The sequence below is a fragment of the Bolinopsis microptera genome, chromosome 3 (genome assembly GCF_026151205.1).
Source record: "Bolinopsis microptera isolate Bmic1 chromosome 3, MBARI_Bmic_1.0, whole genome shotgun sequence".
NCBI classification, from domain to species: domain Eukaryota; kingdom Metazoa; phylum Ctenophora; class Tentaculata; order Lobata; family Bolinopsidae; genus Bolinopsis; species Bolinopsis microptera.
This window is the reverse complement of record NC_087074.1, coordinates 8,998,367-9,025,550: the sequence shown is the minus strand read 5'-3', so window position 1 is coordinate 9,025,550 and position 27,184 is coordinate 8,998,367. Positions and strand designations below refer to the sequence as shown.

The 27,184-nt window shown below is 39.9% G+C and overlaps 2 protein-coding genes across 11 annotated transcripts; both read right to left on the bottom strand.

The window, feature by feature from the left end:
* Positions 1–867: 867 nt before the first annotated feature.
* On the bottom strand, positions 868–21,590 carry LOC134812271 (RING finger protein unkempt-like). Of its 10 annotated transcripts, none has more exons than XM_063819602.1 (14): positions 21,513–21,590; positions 19,426–19,635; positions 19,061–19,247; positions 10,234–10,345; positions 5,731–5,866; positions 5,338–5,455; positions 5,029–5,187; positions 4,593–4,883; positions 4,404–4,457; positions 3,810–3,942; positions 3,423–3,640; positions 3,091–3,243; positions 2,623–2,718; positions 868–2,420 (listed from the first exon to the last, which is right to left on the bottom strand). In XM_063819602.1, exons 1-14 carry the CDS (start codon positions 21,566–21,568, stop codon positions 2,346–2,348), a joined length of 1,998 nt encoding a protein of 665 aa, XP_063675672.1. In that variant the 5' UTR covers positions 21,569–21,590; the 3' UTR covers positions 868–2,345. The 10 variants fall into 10 exon arrangements, with proteins under 10 accessions (XP_063675672.1, XP_063675674.1, XP_063675673.1 ...); XM_063819604.1 differs by having other exon boundaries at positions 3,423–3,550; positions 21,513–21,578; XM_063819603.1 differs by lacking the exon at positions 4,404–4,457 and having other exon boundaries at positions 21,513–21,578.
* Positions 21,591–21,823: 233 nt separating this feature from the next.
* Positions 21,824–25,299, bottom strand: LOC134812268 (protein HIRA-like). The gene is made up of 2 exons (XM_063819599.1): positions 25,231–25,299; positions 21,824–24,944 (listed from the first exon to the last, which is right to left on the bottom strand). Exon 2 carries the CDS (start codon positions 24,911–24,913, stop codon positions 22,268–22,270), a length of 2,646 nt encoding a protein of 881 aa, XP_063675669.1. The 5' UTR covers positions 24,914–24,944; positions 25,231–25,299; the 3' UTR covers positions 21,824–22,267.
* Between the last annotated feature and the right edge of the window lie 1,885 nt (positions 25,300–27,184).

Below are 27,184 nucleotides of genomic sequence, written 5' to 3'. Positions count from 1 at the left end.
GATTAGATCTTCGAAAGTCTTTGCATCGTTTATTTACATCAATTCTGAGAAATTATATCATTAAAGTAACTACAACAAATACGAATCATATACAATTGAGAATAAATACAAACTAAAAGCAGTGGGAAAATCTGATATATATATATATATACATATAATAAATCTGATATATATATATATATATACCGCTTTCTTTTATTGTGTAGAAACCGCTTTCTTTTATTGTGTAGAAGTCCAGCCATGAAATATATATATATATTAGTATTACGTAATCAAGGTTTGACCCCCCCCCCCCCCCCCCGTAATCAAGACCCAACCCCCCTCCTATATTACGTAATCAAGGTTTGACCCCCCCATTTTTGAGTTAAATTTTGATGTAGAGATACAAGAAATACACATTATTCATTGCTGTCTGAGACTTGAGAAGATTTTTGTAATATCTCAAATGGTTTATACAAATTAAAGTATTAATAATTAACGAAAATTGTCCAATTGGTATTTCGAAAATCGGTAAAAAATTAAAATTTTGATTACGTAATCAACGACCAAACCCCCCCCCGTAATCAACCGTAAGTATTTGAAAACCCCCACCCCCTCGGCTGATTACATAATATGTGAACGACCCCTAAGTCTGATTTCGGATTCGATTAAGACCAAGCGCCAGCATGCAATTGGCCGCGGAGTTGTATTGGTTGTTGGTGAGTTTCGGGCAAAGCTAGTTAGATATGCCGCGCATAATAGCACGTTTAACGCACTCCATTAATTCAAACTTGCGCCTGATAGTGATGTGCACATAACACTTACAGTGTATCTGGAAATAAAAAGTTTAACATCAATTTTTTCTATCGAACAAGTCAAACTCGAGACTTTGATACTACTTTTCTAAACAACTTAAGTTAAAGTATGATCAACATAATTTCCAATAAAAAGCGACACATTCACCCTATTCAAGATGAAAAGAGATAGCAATATCAATATTTTTAATCACTGTCTCTGTGATAGATACATCTCATAAAGTATGTACTGTAAGTCCATGAAGTATGAATTTTCAGGCTACTCCGAATATAATCACAATATGCAATATAAAGAAAATAGCAGAAGGCAATATTCCCTGTATATATCAGTAGTTTGTAAAGTTGTAGATGATTAAAGTAGAATATTCGGTGAGGTACAGCGAGTTTCCAGGCGGTAAGTGGCTCAGTCCACACGTACAACGTACATCAGTACTTGGCAAAATATCGGCTGTAGTTGAAAGAACTCTTGCTTTAAGATCAGGGTATCTGATGCTAATTTCAGAAAAGCGCAGTAAATCAGTTCTCTGAATCATCAACAGAACCAGACTTCTTCAGTTACATAGATTTGGTTTATTGAAGGAACACACATCAACTAACTCTCTCTCCAAAGAGTTATTGGTCTTACTAACACGTAACAGCAGTAATCTTATAACCCTCAAATCACTTTTAGTCGTTATCTTTTATTTTCTTCCACAAAAAAACCTTATCAGGAATCATGCCGCATTATTATTTATACGCTTACAAAACTAAAAGGAACACATATAGGTAAAAACATGATCTTAAACAATAAACGTCAATAAGTTGATAACGAGAATCAAAATGACCTACTCAAAAGTTTAAACGGGTATATTGAGTGATCTAAAATAATACTAAATCAGTTGCAGTAATACGACTAAATCTAATTTATCATAATTCATCTCGATTTCACAACCGCCAGGGCCGACTGGAACTCGTTATCCAAATAATAACAACTACAAGATGTATTAATTTTATACCTGGATCTCTAAGTGTACAATATGCCTAACTATATCCAGATATCAATAATAACGGGCGGGGAGTTAAATTTGTTTGCTACGAGTAACATAGATCCCTCAACAGTATAACAACACATAAAGCTACTAGCTAGAAGCTGCAAGCACAATCCTGGTCACTGACATAGCTCCTTATTATTAACAGTTCTTAATGTTTAAACTTTAAAGCTAAAAATCTACCAAAATTAAATATACAAAAAATATCTCCGCGCATAAAGAAGCTATCAAAACTTTTCTGCGATAGAAAAACAATAAATAATCCAAAAACTCGAAAGTTTTAATCTCACAGTTTTCATCGATACGATCTCTTTTAAAATCGTCACTCTTGAATTTTCCAAACATTTAACAGTAATATAAAGTTTGTTTCATAAAACGACTTTTCTTGTGCTATATTCACGCGTTGAGCTGTATGACGACACGTTTTGAGTGCGAGATGACGTCACGAGTTGCGATGACGTCACACGTCCGAACACCGAAACTTGATCAGAGGATCTGAGAGATCAAGGGGAACTGGGCCGTGCTAGATACAAACATTGTAAATTCGCTGGATCAGTTCGTTACAAGCTGGACAATACTTGTGAGTCTTTAAACACTCCTGGGAACAGGGGAATTAATGTGTTACTAAAATTTGTGTATAAGTGAATTTTAGTTTATCATCATTCCTTTGATTGTGTACAATTAGGGGGAGATAATCTACTAGTTAACAAAGCAGTTAGAAAAGAGAGATAAAGAGATAAGAGTAAGATAAAGATAAGAAAGTAAAATACACAATAAAAGTGTAATTAAAGGGTCTGTACCTGGCAGGAGACGTAGTGTGAGCAGGGATGGATCAGGGCGTCTCTAGGCCTGTCTACACACACTATACAGGCCATCTGTTTCCGTACCGCCAACATCTGCAGAGAGTATCATTACGTCACTCAGGGTTCAGGGAAACATTGTGCATATATTCAGGATATTGCAGGGTTTATGTAATTACTAACTCTCCTGTTTCAAGAGGCCCCCTCCATTATGTCATACTATCTATGCTTCTTGACTTTATTTTACCAATTTGAAGTGGGCTAACTTCGAATTATTCATAGCCAAGTAGGCGCTGTATCGATGTATTGTACTGAATCAATACATGGTAAAATAGAAATCATACAAAGTAAGTCAAACGTTACGCTACCCACACTCACAGCGTGTTAAAGCAGAAGGATATGAAACAAAGTAATTCACCTCACAACTAATTAGTAATTAAGTACACAAGTAATTAATTAAATACTAACAGAGTTGATCTCCTCCAAGGTGCGAGTGTATTGCTGTCTAATGTGGACAAGTACGTTAAGTGGCAACTTGGAAGCGTTGAATACCAGGGATGTTGTGAGCTTGTTTATTGCTTTTAATGTCTCCAGTGACTCGTTCACAAGGACTCTTTGTTGCTGAAACAAGGGGATGGTTATAATCCAATTAATAAATTGGATCATCCTGTCTAAAATACTACACTATTTCTCATTCATCACACAGTCACTGAAACATGGGATAGCAAGGCAGATACCAAAATTATCAACCCATTCAGGTTCAAAATTAGATCACCACAACGTCCCTGACAAATTCTCACCTCTTGTTGCTGGTGCTGCTGGATAAGGACGGCTTGTTCAGCCTTCATCCTCCTCTGATCAGTAACTGAGGAGGAGTTGATGAGACCGTTGAGCATCATGCTGTACTCAGCAGTGTTGTGTGGCTCTGCTGAAGCGGGGAAGTTAGCGTGAGAGGCGTTGTACTCAGGGTGTTGGGGCCCGGCGGAGATATGACCGGGGAAATGTCCGTTCACTCCGCCTGACAGGGAATCAGCTGTTAGCTTCGTTTGGTAATTTGCAACACGTCTTATGAGTTAGTTTAAGTTCATGGGGATTGGGGAATTAGGTCAGGGTATTTGACTAAAATAGTATTATTAGGTCAGGGTATGAATATTAATAGTAATATTAAATCAGGGTGTATGACTCACTGATCTCACTCGGTAGAGAGGTATTTCCGTAGAAATTGTTGTGTTCAGAGTCGAAGCCAGCTAGTTGTTGATGCTGGACAGCAGCCAATGTTACTGCCTTGGTCGCTTCAGTCAACACTTGTGCCGCCACTCGCTGAATGATAGAAGGATTACCATAATCACAAAAATCAAATTCAATGAAATCATAATGTCAGTTTTATAAGGTATAAATAGTGACTTAACTTGCCAAAATTATAAGCGAGAAGGATATTGGCCCAGAGTAGCACTTTGAATTATATTAATATCTTATAAGCTAATCCTGATGAGAGTTTATTAATAGAATAAATTAAAACTTGCCAACAAAGTTATGACTTATGATAATGATGCTTATGAATATGCACTGTAGCTAAAGCTGATCGGTAAGGGAAGGAATCGTAATGGTGATGAGGAGATTGTTTCATGTGATTATCTGATTTGTAAAGCAATTGCATAGCAAAATATTGTTAAAAATTGAGACTGCTGTATGGCCAAGATTACTTGAGAAGTTCTAACTGAAGAAATAGTTTTAAATAACTTTAAGTTAAAAGATGTAAATATCTATGACATTATTGTAACCTTTGTTTTAAGAGCCTGTTGTAATGTTTCCGGTGAGATAATTGTGGTTTTCGACTGGAAAGTGAAAAGGTGGTGAGAAAATTGAATGATTTCGTTGTGAGCTTAACAAAGACGGTATCTTTGGTGGGTTCTGCTTTGAGTGATAAATAATATTCCATTTGAAATCATTTAAATAACAAGTATACTTACAGGAGAGGACTCTCTGGGGTCTGGAAGGAGGTTACCATTGGAATTCTCTCCGGATCCCTGGCTCTGAGACCTCATTCTGCTATCAGGCAGGGCAGGACTGGGGTGAGCCACAGCGTGTGCTGCAGCATTGTGTACAGGAACAGGGTGCTGGCCTGATACAGACATGTTCTGGAGGGAGTCTATCAGGGAGAGGGATCGTATTCTGCTGTCGTTACTGCCGGAGCGTGCGCGCGCCTCCAGCGCAAGACCGGTGTGCGTGTAGGACCTGCTCCGCTTGTCTCCTATTATTCCCTGCCATGAAGTTATGTTATCGTACTAGATTTCACAACAAGTATTATAAACAGGAATTATAAACAGGAATTCTACTTATTTTTAAGAAAGAACGATAAGAATTAGAACAGTCACTGGCCGTCTGGCACTGTGAAATATAACTCACGCTGACTGAGGTTGGGGGAGATGTGGTATCGGGGTATTGAGTATCTGAAATATCGTACACGATCTGGGCCTCGTCGTCATCGTGCGCGAACGCGCAGAAAGGACCACGAGGACAGAACAAGTACTGCTGCATGTCCTTACATCTGGTGCTCTTGTAGATCTGAGAAAGGGCGTTTGGTTAAATTTACCTGTATCAAAATACTATTTTGTTTTTAAATAACAGCAGACTTTCCGGTGTCAAATAGTATTTTGAGTGCGTACATTTAAACGATTTTAACACAAATATTTCATATTTGTAGCGATGTAATACCTCAGGGTGAAACTGCTGCTCGGTACGAGTGTGACAGTAACCACAACTGTCCTGGTGTTCACAAACTGAGGGATCTCCCCACTCGTCATTTGACTTGACCAAGGGACAGGGTGTCGACCTGTTAATCATTACCTTGTTACACAGTTGCGTTATTCTAGAGTTAAACCGTGTTATATTGTGTAACATTGAAAACTGACAATACTACTATGTTAATGGGGATAGTCCTGTAAAACGGGGCGTGTGCTGTAATAATCCCCAGTGTCCAGACCACGGGATATGTACGTAATTCAAAGATCTCGTGAGGGTGGGTTGACGAAGTTACGTAACATGTGCAGATTGTTGCAACAATAGAATAACGGCGGGAATTGTAACCAGAGTTGGGGAGGTGGCTACCTATATTTCCAGATCTTGGGGGACCTCCTTCTGTCCTTGTTATTGTGGTAGTTAGGACAAGCGTATCCCTGGCGACACAGACGGGCAGCCCGCTTACACGGCTCTGTTTTGTATGCCACCAACACGAACATTGAATCTGAAAAACATAGTCATTAGGAGTGTACTACTATGAAATATTTGTTATACTCACGAGTTGATAGGATGAGACACAGAGCTAACTTTAAATAAAACAATAAAATTAGTTGAGTCACATGTGCATGTTTTCATTACGCAAGCCTAGAAATTTCCGGTAACCAATATGCTGTGCATGATTAAGTGGTTTTCCGTAACTTAACAACATTACTCTACTTATATAATGTAATGTTTCCTTACACCGCATTATGTACACACAATGAACCAGGGATAATTATTTTATTAGTACGCTCTTGTGTGGGTAGGAGAAGAAAACAGGAGAATCACGTACAGTTTGGATACTACTGACACGATAATGGGGGTTTGTGTAGACAGTAGGCAAGTGCTGAGCCTGTGTACCTCGCTACTGTTCACCCATTATACATTCGAAAATTTACCACACACACACACGAGATGTATATACCCGCTTGCATGTCAAACTGGAGATCTATTTTAACAGTGGAGCATGCCCGGGCCTGCACACACACTACAACAGTAAGCAGATGAGTCTATTTAGAGTGGGCCGGCCAGCTGAAGGCCGGGAAGTGCTAGTACCGCTCTGGTCCCTCTCCCCTCTACCTGAATGTGTAACACTACAGTCACACACAGCTTTGAGAGTGTGCCGGACGGCAGCTGAAACTGAGGAAGTACTAGTACCGCTACCTCGCTGCACGAGCATGTTCAGCCTAGCAGCAACAGCGCCCGTCCAGCAACAGCGTATAAATAGCTCTGATCTTATGTGTGTAGGGGCGTGATGTAACTTGTCGATTGGCTGAAATGGCACGGTGATGCAATGTTTGCTGCTACGCTAGGTGACAACATGTAATCCAACATATTGTGGAGAACAGAAGTTGGAAAGAGTGAGGGTAAATGAGGGTTCGGAGAGAGAGAGAGAGAGAGGGAGGGAGAGAGAGAGAGAGTACGTGTTTGTGTAGGATGTAACCTAATCATTACCTTAACTAAGTTAACATATGACGTCTACCAGGTAAGTGCTGGATATGAATAACACCGATTGTGTCGTGTGTTAATCCTTGTTCAGAGATCATAATGTCACCCTACTCAGAGAAATGTAGGGCAAGTTAATGAACGGTGTGGATAACACAGGGACCTGCCAGGGGCTATTACCGGGGGTTGGTTACAATCCCGGAACCAAAATAACAGGGCTATATGACCAGCAACCTGCAACATCCTCCATCTTCCTGAGGTCATGTTTTGTCTGTGACCACCTTAGGTCATGGTTTTGTCTGCGATCATTGACTGTCTGGGCTAGCTACGGCCGTCCAGACTTAGACCACTCCAAAATGGTAATGACAACATCTCGTGCGATGTACTAATTTTAACAGTTTTAGTCTGCTGAGTCGTAACAATTAATGTGCTCTGTAAGAGCTAGTTAGACGACGGAAAATAGCGGGCTCGGATTGAAGAGTCGTCTCGGAGATTGGTCTTGGTGATTGATGAACCTGTCGGTACCGAGTGGTCTAGGTCGAGAGCTGGGCGGTCTAAGTCAGGACCCGCACGAAGAGTTGAGATGAAAAGTATGTGGCAAACATAAACATAAAGCGAATCAACACCTGAACGAACGAATTAAAAAGCCGAGAGAAGTAATTGAATACCGGTACGTGCAGTTCCCGGTTTAAAGTTTCCCTTTAAGTTCTCGGTTCAAGTTCCCAGTTAAAATAAAAGCCGACAGTTACAAATTGCAAACGGTTTACTGCCTCAGAGATAACCTCCCACTCATATATCATCAAACAGCGGCTAATCAATCAAGAAAACAGCTGCTTGACGGGGCGAGGAGCGAGCACACACAAGTTCTATCTCAAATTACCTTTCCACACACTGCCAGCTCCAGTTCCAGGTTGTGCCTGTTTGTTGGGGGGAGTGGTGGTTTCCTCTCTACACCCCACCGAGGACAGGACGATGGTGGGGGTCTGACAGAGGACTGGTGGAGCGGACTCCAGGGACGTCTTCCTGCTGGAGACCGGGGAGAGCCGGGGGCTGGTGTAGTAGGGAGCTACCGTGCTGTAGTAGTTGGAGGAGTACACAGAGGGCTGTTGTTGTTGTTGTGAGTTGTTGTTCTGTGGTGTGTAGTTCTGTGAGTTGTTCTGTGGGGGGTACTGTGAGTTCTGTGTTGTGTTCTGTGTTGTGTACTGTGTGTAGACGGGAGCAGGTGTAGAGCTTGTTAGGGGCGTGGTCTGTTGTTGTTGGCCGGACAACGAACCAGGTGGGCTGTTACTCCCCTCGCTATCCATCTCCTTGTAGATAATGTTGCTTACTACAAATCATTTTACATATTATATACTACTAATACTACTACTACAGCTAGCATCGGTAATTAATAGTCTCACTATACACAATACAAATCTGCAGCGGAGCATCAAGGTAACACTACATGTAGTCGAGTACATGTAACAATGCGCAACACCAACTCCAAACGACGACAACGTAGAAAACAGGAGCAGTAGCACACAACACGAGAAGAAAGAGAATCAAGGACACGCCAGCAAAGTGTATCAGGAACTGTGCAGCCGATGATCTAAATAGCAGGAGAAGGGAGTCCTGGACACGAGGTGTACGCCTAATAAGGACCTAGGTCATCAACTCTCTCACCGGGGAATTAGAGTGTGTCTCAATCTCAACACGTCATCAACTCCAAGATGACGTCAACAGAGCAGTATACTGGTCAGCCACCACACCCTATATAGTATTAGTAGCACGGTGCGTGTGCTGCTATGCCATATTGCGTTTGACTGCTCCTGTTGTGGTGCCTGTTTTTGGCAAGGTTTTACAAGCAGTTAATTTCGTCATCGCTTATGCTTTAGTGAGTTATCCTTACACGGAATAAATACCGAGCGTTCTTGACGGAGGACTACAGTGGGGAGTCACTCAAACCCACTACGGTAGTGACTAATGAAATCAGCCGGTGAAAATATGTGTCGTAACAAAGTTCTGGGGAACACTGTTCTCGAGTGTCGGCCGGGCAGCAGCTCAAGTGTGGTTGCTGGGCAATAATTCTAGAAAGTGCTCGTGACTAAAAAGCAGAAAGCGAGAGCTGGAAAGCGAGACGTTTCGAGAGGTATCGAGGAATGACGGAATGTGGGGACCATTTCTTTAGCAGCTGCCAAAACAACGAGTAACTTAATATTATATTATTCAATCGAAAGTTAACCTTTCTAGGAAATCGAGCACCATATATTGGGTTAACGAGGACGAGCTATCAAAAAACAAAGAGTAACAATGTAACTAAACTGTACGGGTTTAAATAACGCTTCAAAAACTAATCGACAATAGCAACAAGTTCTACGGAAAGGGGGTTGCTTGTGGCTTCCACTGCAGTTAAAGAGAGAAAACAACAGCAGGGGTCACATAAAGACTGCTTTATCAGAAATATATCGCCTAGTGAGACTGTCTTATCATCTCGTATCAAATGACAAGCGGAGACCTCATATATCACACCACACTAGCAACTACGTCGTGCAGTTAGCAGCCAGCCAGCCCCTCTCTTTCTCCCCTCCCTGGCGGACAGCACTCTTTGCTCTGGCCTCACGCTTCCGGGCCGGATACGGGTGTCGGGTAGAAGTAATCACCAGTGCCAGAATCAATGGGCACTTATAGTGTCGATAACAGAATCCTGACATGTGTATTGTGTACAAGTGAACGTGTAATTGTCAGAGTTGAATCAGGAAAAGAAAGACAAGACGAGAGATAAGGGTTGAAAAGTACGTGGCTCTGTTTTATATTTGTGTTAGCAGTGATATAAAGTAGGTCACGCACTCTCTCTCTCTCTCACTCTCTCTCTCTCTCTCTCTCTCTCTCTCTCTCAAATCGTTATCTTCGTTTTCAATTATCAGACGTGAGACGTGTATATTGTGAGTTAAGGCCGGCTTTCACTTTGTTTTCATATAATATAGCGCCACGTATATATTCCCGTGATTTTGTGGTTCCGTTTTTGTTCCATTTCCGTTTCCAAAACCAATTTTTGGAAATGACCTGTAATCTTAGGCGATGATCGAGGTTGTGATCGAACTGGACAAAAAATTTCCCGGAACTTGGCACCTGATTTCTGTTACTAGGCAGAATCAAGTTGCTAATAGCACGTTGAGCAAGAGCGGAAAGCAAAGAATTTAACTTACAATTATATATAATACAACAGTTTTAAAAACGAACAATTGAAGACCTATACCTCTATATTGAATGTGATGACAAAAATTAAGTAAGGCCGGAAATTGTCGATGAATCGGCAAACAGGAGGTGTCGATTAATGCGGTTCTAAGTGATGATAAAACACATAAAAGTAGCAGTAAAAGTGCCACAAGAGATAAGGGAGACACGTACCTGCCCACCGAATGTCCTCCTGCATCTTCTTCTGGGCCTCCATGGCCCCCTGACTGTTCACCAGAGTGTTGTATATCTCCTCCTTGCCTATCGTGTTTCCCTCCTCTATGTTCTGAAATTGTAATAATTGTAAGCGCCAAGTTTTCGGGTTGGAGTTAATATTTAATTCTTGATTAAGGGTTGCGGGGGCATCTTGCGGGGCTGAGAGGAAGCATTTATCTTTTAATTTTACCGCGTTGAAATTTTTAAACGATACTTAACATAAATTTCTGATCGAATTGTGCTGAAAGTTGTCTGGCACAAACTATTAACCCAATTTAATTATTTGAGACAAAATCTGCGAAGTGGGTGTAATTGGATTAACTTAATTTCGAGATAGCAATGGTAAACAAGCTAGGGAGTGGCCTACTCAGAGCGAGAGCCTAAGGTTAACAATAACTGCTATCTCGACATATCAAATTAGTTTTCTGAGATTGCATCTCCCATGCTCTTGTCTAAAACACCACCAACAATTTAGTAAGTTTTTAACGCAAAGTTGGTGGGTGGAGGTCAATGGAAAAAATGACAAAACTAAAATATTTCATATATGTCCCACCTAATAGACTAATCATTCAATAGACTGAATGATTAAAATACGACAATTGAGAATTACAGATATTAATGGCGAATGATAACAATCTCCCCAAAATGATTGTTTTAAATTCCCTTTTATTTGTATTTTTCGGTAAAATACAAACGGAATTCGGTAAACTGATTTAGGAACGGCCCCTTTCACTCTCATTTCCGAGCCATTTTTTAAATCTGCAGAAAGTAATCTTAGATGTAAGATGGGACTTGGGAGTCAAATTACTGAGAAAATATGCATTTTTCTAAGTTGTGAATATAATACTATTTCCTGACTTCTCCTCACAGGAATATTACAATCGCATAATTTAAGATGCACATAATAAGAAGAATAATGCTGAGAGCTAAATATTCACTAGCATTTACCAGCCTATATACATGAATATCGATTATGACACAACAAATAAAATGTTGAATATTACAAAATTGAACAATTTCATTATTTCATCATTTTATTATGGCGCACATAAGTCATAACTCAATTACATCTCCCCAAAATACCTACGTACTTGAAACTGCTGAAAAAAGGGTTTCATCAGAACAACCATTCTCTCTGTTCCAGGACATCCAGCCAGCTGACATACCACTTGCTGTTCATATTTCACACTTGATGATGGTACGTGATAACACCTTCTTAAGAGATCCTCGCGAGTGTACGAGGCGTTTGTAGTAGGGGAGAGAGAGAGAGAGACTGGGGACTTGTGTGTGTGTGTGTACACCCGCACTGTTGTCTGGGTGTTTGCCCGGTGGTTTAGCGGCCTCTCTTCTCAAAACATGGCATCCAGCTGTTATCACAATGATTGCCAGGTTAATCATTGTGTTGTAATGTAACGTGCAATATACAAATTATTGGAGTTTTATATAAAGTGTGACCTACAGATGATGGTAGATCATTATGTGAGTTGTAGTAAAGTGTAGTAGAGATGATTGACAGATGATTGATCATTTAATAAGAGTGTACAATGTGCTGATAATCTGATAGGGATGTGCAGAAACTATCATTAAATTTCAAGCAAGAAATTACATAAATTTATTATACTTTTTGCTGACAAAGAAATAGGAAAACTTTTCAGGAGTCAGCGTCACATACCGCGAATAACTCATATCGGTAAAAATATTGCCTAACTAAACCCGAATCTACATGGAAAATGTTAAAAACTTTGTAACATGTTAAGGTTGTCCGTTTCCCAACTAGGTTGCCACGTTTAACAGGCCGTGATGTCAGCAAATTTAACGGAGTCGCAGGGGACCACAAAATCAAAATATAACAACGTAATTTCTATTTTTAAGTATCACGTGATGATGATTTGGATAATGCAAGGACAGATGGCCACGTTGGCAACACAAAGAAAACTAAAAATATCCGCAGAATTTGGCTCACGACCCGGTCCCGGCACAATGGATAGCTAGTAGCTACCTAAAGTAACAATGATCGACTTAAAAAGGCTGTAAATATGTTATGTCGAAGAGCCTGGCCGTTAAATTTTGATATGAAATAATGAGGGTCCAGTTAATGAGAAACTTAAAACTTTGATTCGATTAACGGTAAATTGATTAAAATTTATTTCCGTGTGTATCGTCATGTTGTAAGAAACGTAAAACGAAATGTTAATTACCTGGTGCAATCCGATATACATATAGCAGCCATGTAAGTGTAGCTGCGACTAATTCAAATGTACATAAATCAATATCGTGAATGTAATAGTTTAAAAGTTTTAAACTCAAAAACGTGTACGTGTTCGGTAGAGCAAGTATTGTCTCTCTGCATCCTATCTTCAATTTAAAAGCGAGATAATTGGACCAATTAAGTGAATGAAGAGAACATCAAGTAGCAATCGTTGCCATGGCAACAAGGATGTTGCTTTGGCAAAATTAAGGCATTACGTCAGGCCAGGGCTAACAAGAAAATCAGCACATGAATTAGAGATGTCATCATTTTCTGTGGAAACGTGTACTTTCCCACAGGCCAGACTATTGTCGGGGGAAGGTTAATACGTGGCACTTTTAGCACTTTTAGCAGACTTTGTGGCTATGGGACCGGAAACGGATGAAGTGCCACTTTCAGCAGAATCCATATTATGTAATTGTTGGATTTTAAATTCACCTTGCTCACTATTATCAGGCTACATGTCCAAATTAAATTTTTCCGAAACCTCAGTTTTTTGTCACTCTGCAAGAGTGTGCAGTGCTGTCATAGTTATGATTCTTTAGATGCGCCGTATATTTATATTTTTGCATTTAAAATTTAATTTTATTCCAAGGACTATGAAATACCGGGGTACTACTTGATCTGCAATTATATTATGTAGGAGAATCCGCTGGAAAGTTGTGGCTCAAGAGGACCTTCGAATTGTCTTCCTAGACTTTCAACTCGCAGTTAAATCGGTTTGAGTGTGCATGTTTAACCAACAGTGCTCAGTGATACCGGTTCTTGAATCCAGATATTCATAAGAAATATTCAAGTGTGTCACAATACCCCAGGGGGAGGGGGGCCAGGGGCCCACCCCAGGGTTCGTAGCCAACAAAGCAATTGGGCAGGGAACAACATTTTACAAGTTGCAGAAAACAGTAATGGTTATAAATAAAAGTCACTTATCAAAAAGGTTTTCACTTATTCAAACTTGAAACAGTATGAAGAATATGTCGATTTAGATTTACAATTTGTCATGTTGTCAAATCACAAATATATCGGCTGATTTTTGGTCAATTTTAAGCAAAGGGTAACAATAAGGGATGTCCAATTCAATGTGTCAAGGGGATGCAAATTTGAACTAGGAGACAAAGTTATATGATTAATTACTTTTTATGTAATTAAATCTGAGTTTTAAATAATTGAATGTTCACCCGACAAATAACCGATCACAAGAAAAGCTTTCCAAAGAATCTGAAAAATAACGCGTCATTTTACAAGAACATTAAGAAGATTAATAATAGAAATTACAAATAAAATGGTGCGTTCAAAAATTACAATGACGAAAAGTCGCCCACTTAAACTAAAAAGCGTTTTTCCTCTAATTAGATGTTTCCTCCCTCAACACAATATTAAACAGATCACGAGGAAAAGTTTGCTAAATTTCATGAATGACACAATCTTCAAAGAATGGTACAAAAACGGTTAACAAAAGAAATAACAATTTAAAAGGTACTATAAAATCACAATGAAAAGCCGACCACTTGAAAGAGTTCCTCAGAATTCAATGATTTTTTCCCAAAACAGCACTGGACAAATCACGAGGAACCCTTTCTCTATGAATGGCACAATCTTCAAAGAATGGTGCAACAACGATTGACATCAGTTTCATGATTTTTCTTAGCACGTTACTATGATGAAAAGCCGACCACATTAGGAGATTGAATATCAGTTTAAGTGACCATATGATGGAGGTAGTCCACGGAAAAACTAATCGTTGTAAAGAACCACTTCAGATCATAAGCTATGGTGTTTTTGTGCTGAAACTAACAGTACCAGCCACTCGCTACACCAACTTCTTAGCACACATGTGTCCAAATGTATCTACATTCTATACATTATTTATGACTACAGCAGTGCGTGAGCGGTGAGTGCGAGCTTTATTCTATATATCAAATCAGATACAAGGTCCATTAAATACTTTAGTTGTACATAGTAAGTTGAGTGTGGTGAGGGCGGGTCCCTTGTTCTGAAGATGGTGCATTGACCAGCCAGCCACCGCAGATCACCATCAATCACGCATCACCATCCGCCCGGAAATGGCTTAGTACCGGAAACAAAAATCACTATTGAATTAATTCTTCTCTTCCAAAACAAACCTCAAGACAGACAATACAAAATTACTGCCGCCACGGAACAAATTTGATGAGTTCATAATCTTAAGTTGCCCTATGTTATTAGTTTGTCAAAATGCCAAATCATAGGCATACAAAAAAGGCACCAGTCAGACCAGGTCGGCTACACCAACATTCAATAAACTATCCTGACTAACTATCTCTAAACAATACCAGATTAAGTCATGCTAACTTAAATCAAAAGTTTCTGAAGGAACGCCTCCTTGAAGGAAACAAAAGGAAACTAAGGAATTTCCTGACTCCGGATTGACAGGTAGATGAAGGAAATGGAAGCGGCAACAACGGAGTGTTTGGCGAAGCATTAATAAGAAATTATAACAATGTACAAATCTAAATCCTTCAGCGGGCACAGCTGATCCTGCGGAATCACGCCACTTCTCAGCAGACAAATTCTGGTTTCAAATGAAAGTTTCATTATAATAACAATTTAACCAGATCGTGACACGTACACTCAAAGATCAATATTCTGCAGTGGTGGTGACCAAGGTGTAACCTTTCCAAACACCACGGATTGCAATCGATACTTGGCAGCAAACTCTCATGAAGATAAGACATTTTGATTAAGAATCCTCCCTTTTAATTACCGTAATGGTTCCTGACTGAAGGTGATTGGATTACATGCCATCGTGCCTAAGAACTCTTATTATCAGTCCCCAAGCCCAATTAAGACTGCCACAAATTGTACTACTTACTAATGGTATTTTAAGAATTAAGAAGCACCATTCACTACTACTTAGCCCATATCCAAAAAAATTTTAATTTCCTACATTCTCAATTTTTTCGTTTTCTGTGGCCCACTCGCTTCGCTCACATAAAAAGTCTTTGTATTCGCGCGGTTCAAAGATTTTTCATGGCGGATTCCAGATTCTCAATTTTACTTTTTTAGAGCCCGGAACAGGGACGTAGCCAGGATTTTTCTTTGGGGGGGCTGTTGGCGAGCGAAGCGAGCCGACGCGTCCAATCCAGCTGCGCAGCGAGCGAAGCGAGCAAGCTGTGGCAGGGGTCTGGGGGCGCAGGCCCCAGCGGGGTCCAGGGGCGGAGCCCCTTGGCGGGGGCTAGGGGGGCGCAGCCCCCCCGGAAAATTTTTGCGAAACAGGGTGTTTTAGACGACATTTGGCATTAAAGAAATTTGTAGGACAGCAATAAACTGGGATTGAAAAGAATCAAGTACTCACGTAAATTTGGTAACTTCACAACAGCAATCTGCATTCTCCAATCAGAATTTACGACTTACTCAGGCCTCATCGTCTTAAGATTTTTACATTTCCTACGGTCTAGGGGACACTATTGACTATTTATAGTGAATAGCTGTGGCAGGGGTCTGGGGGCGCAGGCCCCAGCGGGGTCCAGGGGCGGAGCCCCTTGGCGGGGGCTAGGGGGGCGCAGCCCCCCCGGAAAATTTTTGCGAAACAGGGTGTTTTAGACGACATTTGGCATTAAAGAAATTTGTAGGACAGCAATAAACTGGGATTGAAAAGAATCAAGTACTCACGTAAATTTGGTAACTTCACAACAGCAATCTGCATTCTCCAATCAGAATTTACGACTTACTCAGGCCTCATCGTCTTAAGATTTTTACATTTCCTACGGTCTAGGGGACACTATTGACTATTTATAGAAGTCTTCTAGAATGTTTGCTAGGATTTAATGACAGATATTTACTAATCCACAGTTCAAATCTTTGACTGACTGCAGTCATAAACACAGCCCAGTTACCAGGCGACCATGGGGACTAGGGGGCTTATCTTTTTTCTGGGGTTCGATTTTTTCCGGGGGGGCTGCCGCCCCCCTAGCCCCCCCTCCCCCCCCTGTCTACGTGCCTGGCCCGGAATGCTTTTTAATAGATAATCCTAGGTTACTTTTGGGGGCGAAGCCCCCGAAAATTTTGGAAATTTAAACTAGATTTGGCCTCCTGGAACGAATCTGACAATGGAGAACGATTTTAGCATACTATTTTCTGATTTCAATTTTTATTGGGATAAATTGTCTGGATTCTAGAATCCCTAAACACTTGGCTTAACTAAAGCACGAAATAGGAGACAGCATGAAGTATCAAGAGTTTATAATTTATAAATTTATAATAAAAAAACAAAAAAGAAAAAAATAAAAAAATAAAAAAAATAAAAAAAAAAGAAAAAAAATAAAAAACAAAAAAGAAAAAAATAAAAAAAAAAAAAAAAAAAAAAAAGAGTTTATAATTTTGGCAAAAATGTTTTCTCATCTACTACTATCACTTTCTGCTTTCAAGCCCGTTTCATAGACTAGATAAGTAGATAGTAAAATGTTAATAAAGTAATAATGACAACTATTTATGTCGTGTACGCGAAAATGCCCCAATAATTAGCATCTGGTTAGTGGTTACTTGATGCACAGATTTTGTAGCTAATAGCAACAAACTTTGGTCTGTGAAACGAAATTTGATAGACTGGATCAGTGGATCCCTGACTGAGGACATTTAAATAACGGTCCAGCAACTTTTAGTCTGCTCTTTCACTTAAATTCCTACTGAAATATTATCGAAAATTCTCAGAGTTGGCTCTCGAATTTCCTACTTTTTGTCAAAAATTTCCTACTTTTAAAAATTTCCTACATTCTTAGAATGCGAGAATGCGGGTTTTTGGATATGGGCTACTTAGTGATTAGTAAAAGAGTCAAATCAGGGTACAGAGGCCGCCACAAGAACGGCAGTAATCAAAGCAGATTGCAGCATGCAGTTTACCTTGTCGAAATTCGTCCGAATGACAAAAGAAACGCTTTAGAATGCGACAAAACACATAAATTACGCGACAACGATACACACAACCCACATTGCTAATAAGGCTTCTGTTAAATGGAGCTCCGAACTGATGAACATTCAACAATTATCGTTCCTCAAGTTCCGTTACTAAAGATCTCGCATTAGTTTGTATTCTTATAATTGAGAAAAGGAGCAGGAAACTACAAAAATGTTCCAGTAAATGAGCCAGTCAGCCAGTACCGCTTTATAGATCTAGAAGGAGGGAGAGAGAGCGTTGTTAGGTGTTGAGCATGAAAACAGACGGCCTCCTCGGTAACATGATCCGATAATATTCCTTGACTACAGCAGCTTATATGTATATATTTTAAGCTACAACTGCTAAGCGTATAGCTGACAGGTAGGTTTACATTCAGTGTAAGTAACTTGTCACGGCAAGTCTAAAAACTACAGTTGCTAATATAAGAGCCGCTAAGAGTCCCGGAGCTGACGGATATAGCCGAATATTGCACATATTGGATCTAGGTCTGACGTAAATGGCAAAATGGGTCTTGTGTGTTATTAGTTGATAGAAGGACTAGGTGCTGGCATCGGCCATTGATGAGGTCATGAAGAGACCTTTTATTGACAAGTTGGAAGGGTTAAATCACTAATTTACTATGTCACAATAACAACAATATGACAGTTTAGAAACTCAGCATACCGAACATATGACACATATTGAAAAATCGTGTCATTGTCAACGATTGATGGAAATGTTAAATGCGTAAACCCGAACCGGTAGTAATTGTTCTGATTGGGAAGTCTAGTTTCCAATTATTTTTGTATGCAAGTGACCGCTAAGCTAAATCTTCTGGAGAAGCTCGACAAAAGCAAATAGCACACTCAACAGTAAGTTGACAAGTTGACGCACGTACGGGTCAATTAACGAATTAAATCATAACAAACCAAGGAATGTCATCCAGGAGTGATCTATTTGTTCACTGCTTAGTGCTTCCCGTTTTGGAAGCCAGGAAATAACCATCCATGCGGATGAGCAAACAGAACAACATTTACAACAACGTTAAACCAGTCGAATGGCTCCTGTGGCTAATGCATTGCTTGCCAAACTGCTGTAGTGAAAGAGAACACGCAGAGTATTCTTAAATAGTACTGTACAGCACATCCAGTAAAACTGGAGGCTAATAATCGACCGGAAAACACTGCATAACAAATCGAGGAAAAAGCGGAAGTTAATCAAACATGTATACCGAGCTATGCAGCGACGGAGACACAAGTTAATTACACACGATGTTAGTTTCACAGTGCACACAGTGCAGATAATAAGCCTATCCCCAAATATGGAATAATTGGCTCACTGTTGAGTAAATTTGTCTGCGTTAAACATAGATGAATGTGTAAGCATAATGTATAGTATCATGTTTCCGGAAGAGCCCATACTCTGGTACATCTCCAAGGTTGACGCGAGGGAACTACAAAGGTAGATGTACACACGAACTACAAACCAACTCCAACACTCAAACCATAATGCAGCAAATCGCATAATGTCGCGCGCGCAGGTCACGCGAGTATCACGTGACATCAGCTAACCTAGAGCGAATGTACAAAACAGAATGCTGACAATGTGAGGAGTAAATAGCTGACCTTTACTTCTTCTCTCCCGTAGATGGGCTGTCTGACATCAGATTTGGTATGGGAGAAAGGGCAATGGGCACCATTCTTCAAACAGTGACCCGAATTGTCTGTCTCGTTCGGGCATATGACTGTCTTGTAATGCCTCAAATGGTATTTCCTTTCGGTGTCCCCAGCATTCTTGTGTAACAATAAGCACCTGGTAGGTTAAAATGTGTCAAATATAGTATGGATTCCCAGGAGGATGCCGGACAAAACAGTCAAATAGAATCAGCAAAATAGCTAGCTGTGTCCTGTGGCAGGGAATTGCGCTACACAATTAACGGTGAGTGCCTAATGGTATCAGCAAATACAGTTCCCTCGAAAGTCGAACTTACTTATCCTCATTTGGACAGACCCCAGTTGTTTCGTCATACTCTGTACAGTATGTAAATGGACTGTACGTGAATTCTCCATCGCTATCAAGAGCGGGCCGCCGGCGACGTTGGTTCTTGAAATGCCAGTAAAAGCAGGTAAATGGGCGATGGTGTGAACACTTGTGTTGAAGGAACATAGAGCACTGTTCCACTCTAAAATGTTCCAAATACCTGAATATTTTGACATGTCATTGTCTTAGATCTTTCTAGAATAAATACATTATTTTTGACGAGTAAAAAGGGGAACTTTAACGCGCATTGCGCGCGATTTCTGGCGATGTAAATGTTACCAGTGGAAACTTTTCATCTAAGGCTCCCGAGAAAAGCACACAATTCAAGCATTTAAGGCACAACAAAAGCCGCGCGCACGAGTTTTTAAATGGCGCCAAAAGAACAAGTCACGGGATTCGAGCTATTGAAAATTTTGGCAGGCAAACGCAAAATACAACCGAATTGTTCCGGTACAGAAAGGCACGTAATCTGACCTTATAAATAATCTTGTCACCTCCGCGCATATCATAAGTTCTGATAACTGCCAATTCAGGCACTGAAGTCCTAATTACCTACAATAGTGTGTAAAACAAATATTTGAGTACATGCGCTGATAACGATTTTCATTTGTAAGTTTTCTTACTCACCAGTTTTTTCCGTCACAAATTGTGAAGACAATGGGTGCCATGGTGGAAAACCTTTTCCTAAAGACGCAGATATTATATTCTGAGACCTCCGAGATGGTTCTTCATCGCTAACATATTGATCCAAAATTAACCATTATATTCAAATTTTGATTTTATTCTTCACCACATTCAAAAGTGCTCCATTTTTATAGAGAGATAATACTTATCAAATGTGTTCTATTGTATAATATATTAGCCCGGAAATCCTGAATTGGCGGCAAGCCGACTGCAGTAGAATATTAAACTTAGCTTCCCAAAATAGATCTATTATAAGCCTTGGAGTGCGTGACTTCTGAATTCTATATAGCCCCTAACTAGACGCACGGCACTTAGTAGATCACGTACCAAACCGCGTGATGCACCGTCTAGTTTAAAGGAAATAGACAGGATCATGAACTGCTACTCAAATTACTGTGTTTCAAAGGAGCTAACATTATTTCTCGGTATTTCACCTCTGCTGTATAAAAACTAAGTTTTTGGGTTGGGCTGAGGGCTGTGGGATAGAATTAGGGTTAAGGGATTGAGTAAGGGTTAGAGTTACGGTTATGGTCAAAACTGGGAATAGAGTAAGGATCGGGTCAGGTATTATTGGTGGCAAAACATCGTCACATAAAATGTCGGAGGATTAAATGTTTATTAAGCTCTTAAATGACCTGAACCAGATCTCTTACACGTATCGTTTGGTTTTATCAGGTCACCTGATAAGACCCAACAATACGTGTAAGAGATCTGAAGACCAGATGTTCTTTAGCAAGACTTTAATTGGAAAGTGTTAGTGTGTTGGGGTTTTGCAAGGATATAGGCTTGGCTCAGGGTTTGAGTTAGGGTTAGTTTTATCTTTTTATGGTCAGGGGATAAGAGATGGAACGTCGGACAGTAAGATATTTTAGGCCACACGACTGACAGTAGATATCCATTGAATTTCCCTCATATTAGTTTGAAGCAAAGAAAATTATCATATTCAAAGCGGTTCTCGATTGCAAATAGAAATAATTTTGAAGCAGACTTAGCAGTAAGGACTAAAGTGAGAAGTAATCCTAAAAACCATAAAGAGATTAGTAGTCGATGGCTAGTCAATGACTTACTCTTAGAACATTTGCATTAAAGAATACATATTGCTCATTGATGTATACATGATTTCATGATGGATGTATTACATCATGTAACATAAGTTCACAGTCGGTTGAGGGCAGTTAACAAAAAAAGTAAAAAAGTGTAGTTAACACAGTATACATTAAACTGTTCACTAATTAGTGCTGTACCACGGCCGCTAAAAACTGGCTCTAAATTTCGAGTTTTTACTTTTTAGTGTAGTTCTATTGTTATTTTGAGCTTTTATCGTAAGAATAACTCAATAAAAAACGTACAAACCTCTTGTGGAACTGAGTCTCCTGGTTGCTCCAGAGTTCTGCTGATTTTGCCATCATTTCTCTATCGTTCTTCCTAATAAAAGGTTACAATTATTTCACCTAAGAAAACACAAAGACAACAGAACTAGATGAAATAATGTGTTTGTATAGAGTACAGTGAATACCGCCCATGTGGATAGCAACTGGCACAAGCAAGAGAAATAAGCAATAGGTTCAATAGCCAGTTCATTTTATAAAATTAAAGCGCCTTAGCTGATCTTGTGCCAATTTTAATACAAAGCGCCAATTAAAACAGCAATAAAACCATAGGAGTGAAGAAATGTTCTTTATTTCATGTTACAAATACAATAAAAAATAACATTGCTAATGCAGTCCTGTTGCGTATATTTAAATTATTATGAATAAATAAACCAGTTAAAACTTCAAAAGCGAGACATTGTCCTATTTTATAAGAAACAAATCAGTAGCCCTACTTAAATTCAAAGAGTTAACAAATTACAAAATAACTAAACCTTCTGGACAAGAATGACACAAATTTCCGTTCCGAAACCAAAGCTGATTTCCAGTGCTAAAAACCATTAAAATGATTTAACCTAAAGAATTCTACAGTACAATCCTGTAATTACAAAATAACTTAACCTTCTGGACAAGATTGACAAAAATTTCCGTTTCGAAAACAAAAACTGATTTCAGTGCCAAAAACCATAAAAATGATTTAACCTAAAGAATTCTAAAGAATTCTACAGTACAATCCTGTCACCTCTTAGTTTCAGCCCACTCAACTTGTTGCTTAAAATCGGAATAAACTCTCTGACAATTAACATTAGTAGCAACTATCTTCAACAGCTCTTTCAGGACACTCAGTTTGTCCTCGTTGAAGAGAGTGGGTAGAGGTGAGGAAATGAGGCGCTGGAGAAGTGAGTGTAGCCTGTCCTCCTCTTGCTGCATGGTCAGATACCGGACCAGGGAGGATAACCACAGCCTGCACTCGGAGAAAGAACTCAGGTTCTCCGCTACCAGGATCTGTTGCTCTAACATGAGGACAGTGTTGAGGTGGAGCTTGTCTCTGTTGGTGGAGCTGGTGTCGGGGGTGGAGACGTGGGTCTGGAGGATGGGGCACAGGATTTGAGAGGGTGTGGTTTGTTGTTTGTTGGTTTGGAGTTCTTTGTACCAGGTCGAGTCTAGTTGGTGGTGGCCGATCAACATCCATGCTGATAGACTGTAACTGTAACAGTAGCTGGTTTTGTTGCTCAGTCCAATTGTTACATTTCCTTCTTTTGTGATCTCCAGGCTGCAGATGGACTGGTTTTCAGTCATGAATGACGCAAGAGATTCATCTTTGAGAACGTTCTTCTTCTCAGCAACGTTCCAAATTGCCAAAGCAGGAGCACTAGTGATCACCACAACATAATTCCCATTAACAGCAGACTTTACAATAGAGCACCCCACATTGAGAACAGGAAATGCTAAAACCCCCTGTTTGTTATAAACATGAAGTGTGCCATCTTGACATCCCAACACCAGGTAACTATCTCCCGCAGAGAGTGATGTAGCCTTGCTGTATATAACTGTCTTCCAAGACTTGGGTCCCAGAGTGAAACTCACCATGTTCTGAATGTTATCAACCTCTACTCTGCAACCAGAAATCAAGGCAAAAAGTTTGTCTTTAGATTCTAATTTCTGTTGTGTTTTTAAAACAGGAGTTTTCCTAACTGGTTGTAAACGGTTTGACAATTTAACTGGAATGTCACCGAGACTAATAGCACTACTTTTAGTCTCTAAGGGAAGCACTTCAGAAGCTTTAGAGTTAGATACTGGGGTTAACAGCACCCGTTTGGTTGCTTGAGTAGGCTTCTGAGACGCTACAGGAACTTCTTTCAGTGTAATGGGCATGATTCTCCTTCTGCCGTCTTTAGTAGTGGTCTCTACTTGCTTATTAAATACATTAGAGGATACAGGTGAGGATACTGAGGAGGAAGGTTTGGAGGAAACTGAGGAGGATGAGGGCTTTTCAAAACGTAAGGACAGTTTGTCGGGGACAGAGCTGAGAATTTTATCGTTTTTACCATTACCATTTGAATTAGAGAAGGCATTTGCGAATCCCCCGTTGTTTGAAGTGGAGAAACCGTTATGTTGGTGACGAGGTTCCGGCTGCAGACTACCCTCCCTTGACTTGGAACTAGCTTCTGTACTGAGCTCATCTGTTGTGTCTACATCCATTGGTTCCTCTGAATCGCTGCTCAAAGATTCCTCATCACCATTTTGGTCTTCTTCATCCTCAAGAAGATCAGGATTTTCTATGATAGTGAGTTTCTCCGGTTTAAATGAACCGTACAAACTACTTCTCAAGCTTGCTGTCTGCTGAGGGGACAAAGTCTTACCAATTTCAGCACTGCTCAGCTCAATATAAGCTAAACTCCCATCAAGAGAACAGATAAAAAGTCCGTATCCATCAGGAGTCCAGGACATGTCCAGCACTGAGCTGGTGAAGACATCATGCAGAACAAACAGGGGCCGTTTCAGAGCAGTTAACCAGACAGATATGCTGCTGTCTCTACCAGCAATAGCTACACATGATACTGGTCTTTTGTTGTAGTAGAATAGATGAGGGTTGAATCTGACACTCTCTATTGCACGACGGTGGCCAACAAAGTCCATCCTAGCTTTCCAATCCTCTCTTTCAATAATCTTTGCGACAGGGCCCTCGTTGTTCATTGCGTGAGAGGACACGATGTACTGACCATCAGGCGACCAACCGATCCTGAGAACGGTTGTAGTTCCTCCACATTTTGAAAATGGGTCGCTTATCTTAGCTTCCTCCTGCCAGTCAGACAGACGCCAAACTCGCAAAGTTCTATCCGTTGACTGAGTGGCCAGATATCTGCCGATAGGATCCCAAACTACACCTTTCACCATACCATCGTGACCTTTTAATGTAGTCAGCTTTTCAGGAAAATTCCGACAATTCCACACGATAACACTGTTATCAATACTTGAGGATGCTAAGTAGGAATCATCAGGAGACCAAGCCAAGTCCAGCACATCACCGTCATGTCCACGCAAGATATGAAGACACTTATAAGATTCTGACTCAGAACCCTCATACCTCACAGCCCCCCAAATCATCACTACTTTATCATCACTAGCACTTCCTAGAAATTGACCACTGCTGGACCACCTAACACAGTTGACACATCCTTGGTGGTGCTCAAGTGTGGCAATACTCTTCTTGAAGGCAGACTTCTCAGCTTTCTGTCGAGCTACAGGTGCTACATGCCAGATGGTGATGCGACCATTGCCCTCTCCTTGTCCTCCTGTAGCAAATTTTTTACCATCAGGGTGAACATCACACGAAAAGAGCGGCTCTTTTGATCGAACCCACGAGGGTTTAACTATCCTCATTCACCTCTGATATTTTATGTTCGGTACCATTCTGAAAATATTGTTGAATTTGTAATATATCCAAGAGTATACAAAACAAATGGGAATAAGTTTCAATGATCAACATCAGATATTACATTAGTTCGGTACCATGCTAATTCTGAAAATATTGTTGAATTTGTAATATATCCAAGAGTATACAAAACAAATGGGAATAAATTTCAATGATCAACATCAGATATTACACTACAGTAGTGAAAACATAACAATCTTTTCAACTTAATATAATATGGTCATAATATAGTGTCCCTGGTCATTAGACGATAATGGCATCTTACCTAATACTGGTACGGTACAGGTATACAAAATTTTGCCCATTCTTTTCAACATCAGATATGACACTAAAAGGAATAAACTAAGTTACATATTAAATAATTGATATACATAATATGAACCCCTATATAAAAGATTGCGATATGTCTATAAATATTATTATGAAGACTCAAATACATAATGTAGAAATAACAACTCAAAGCTTCCCTTGCATTTTACTGATTGTAATATTACACACATGTTATGAGCATACTAAGAAATAAATAAAATTAGGAAATGTTTAAAATTATTCTTTATGGCACTATGGTAGTCAACAATAATTAGTCAACAATAATAAGGTTTAAGAGTCTGTTTATTAGTACTTTGGTCTTATAATTCATAGAATTCTATTCTGCATGAATCCTTTTACGATGTAATGGTACTTCACTTTTCCAGCGTGTTCGGAAGTCACAAAGATCACAAGCAAATGGTTTTTCCTCAGAATGGGTAAGTAAATGCTGTGTGAGGTGGCCCTTTCTTGCTGCCTGGAAATCACATTTTGAGCACTGAAAGGGACGTAATCCTGCATGAGTATGCTTAACTCTAATATGAACATTAAGATTGACTTTTCGACGTGTTCGATGGTTACAGAAATCACATTTGAAGGGTCTTTCGTCAGAGTGCTTTACCATATGGTATTGCAAGTAGGCATTTTTTGCTGCTCGGAAATCACATAAAGTACATTTGTATGGACGTGGACCTGGGTGAGTGTGCACTCTTTTAATGTGTGATTTTAGATCTCTCTTCAGGCGTGAGCTATAGTCACAGTATTCACATGTGAATGGTCTTTCGTCAGAATGTGTCTCCAAGTGGATCTTTAGAGTTTGTCTAGTTGCAAAACGGTGATCACAAGTAGGACATTGGTGGGGGAGTAATCCAGTGTGAGTTCGTTTGTGATTTGCTAAACTTGTTTTCGTTTTTGCTTTATATTCACATTTGTCACATTCAAATGGTCGTTCATTTGAGTGAATATATTGAATATGGGTTAATAATGTTGGTTTTGAAAAGGCACTGTAATCACAGTCATTACATTTGAACAGCCTTTGGCGATCAGAATGATGTATTTCAATGTGCCTTGCCAGGTTTTCATTTAGAGCAGCTCTGTAGTCACACATATCACAAACAAAAGGTTTTTCACCAGTATGAGTACGATAATGAAGAGTCAGCTGACGTTTAGTTTTTGATCCATAATCACATTTATCACAAACCCAGGGCCTATCACCGCTATGAAACAGCATGTGGATTTTCAATTGAATCTTATCCTTTGAACGGTGTTCACACTGATTGCACTCATATGGTCGAGCTCTGCTATGAGAATTTTTATGTTTTTTCAGGCTATTTTGTGTCTTTGTCTTAAAATCACATTCATCACACTGATAAGGACGTTCCTTGGCATGAGTACGTTTGTGAACTGCTAATCCACTGCTAGTTGCAGTGGAATGGTTGCATATGTCACAATGAAAAGGTTTCTCTCCTGTGTGTGTACGTTTGTGAACTGTCAACGCACTGCTCTGGACTGCTGAATAATCACACATATCACAAATATAGGGTCTTTCCCCCGTGTGGATAAGCTTGTGTTTATCTATAGAACTGCTAGTTGACGCAGAATAATCACATTTGTCACAAGAGTAAGGTTTCTCTCCAGTGTGAGTACGTTGATGAAGTTTCAAGGAACTGCTTTGAGCACCTGAATAGTCACACAGTTTACATTTAAATGGTTTTTCCTTGGTGTGTGTGCGTATGTGCCTTACTAAAGAGCTCTTTGTTACTCCAGAAAAATTGCATATTTCACAAGGAAAAGGTCTTTCTCCGGTGTGAGTACGTTTGTGCTTTTTCAAGCTGCTGCTTATGGATGTTGCATAGTCGCAGAGATTACACTGGAAGGGTCTCAGGGTTGTCTTCTTACGATTAGTAGGAGCC

Bases quoted from the DNA above. Each gene is read 5' to 3' on its own strand.
- LOC134812271 (XM_063819602.1), bottom strand. From the start codon at position 21,568: ATGATGGCAAAATCAGCAGAACTCTGGAGCAACCAGGAGACTCAGTTC. The intron at 4,884-5,028 runs GTGAGTTATATT...ACTTCATGGCAG, and splicing joins CTCCCCCAACCTCAGTCAGC to GGAATAATAGGAGACAAGCG. The intron at 3,641-3,809 runs GTGAGTCATACA...ATTCCCTGTCAG, and splicing joins CTCTCTACCGAGTGAGATCA to GCGGAGTGAACGGACATTTC.
- LOC134812268 (XM_063819599.1), bottom strand. From the start codon at position 24,913: ATGAGGATAGTTAAACCCTCGTGGGTTCGATCAAAAGAGCCGCTCTTT.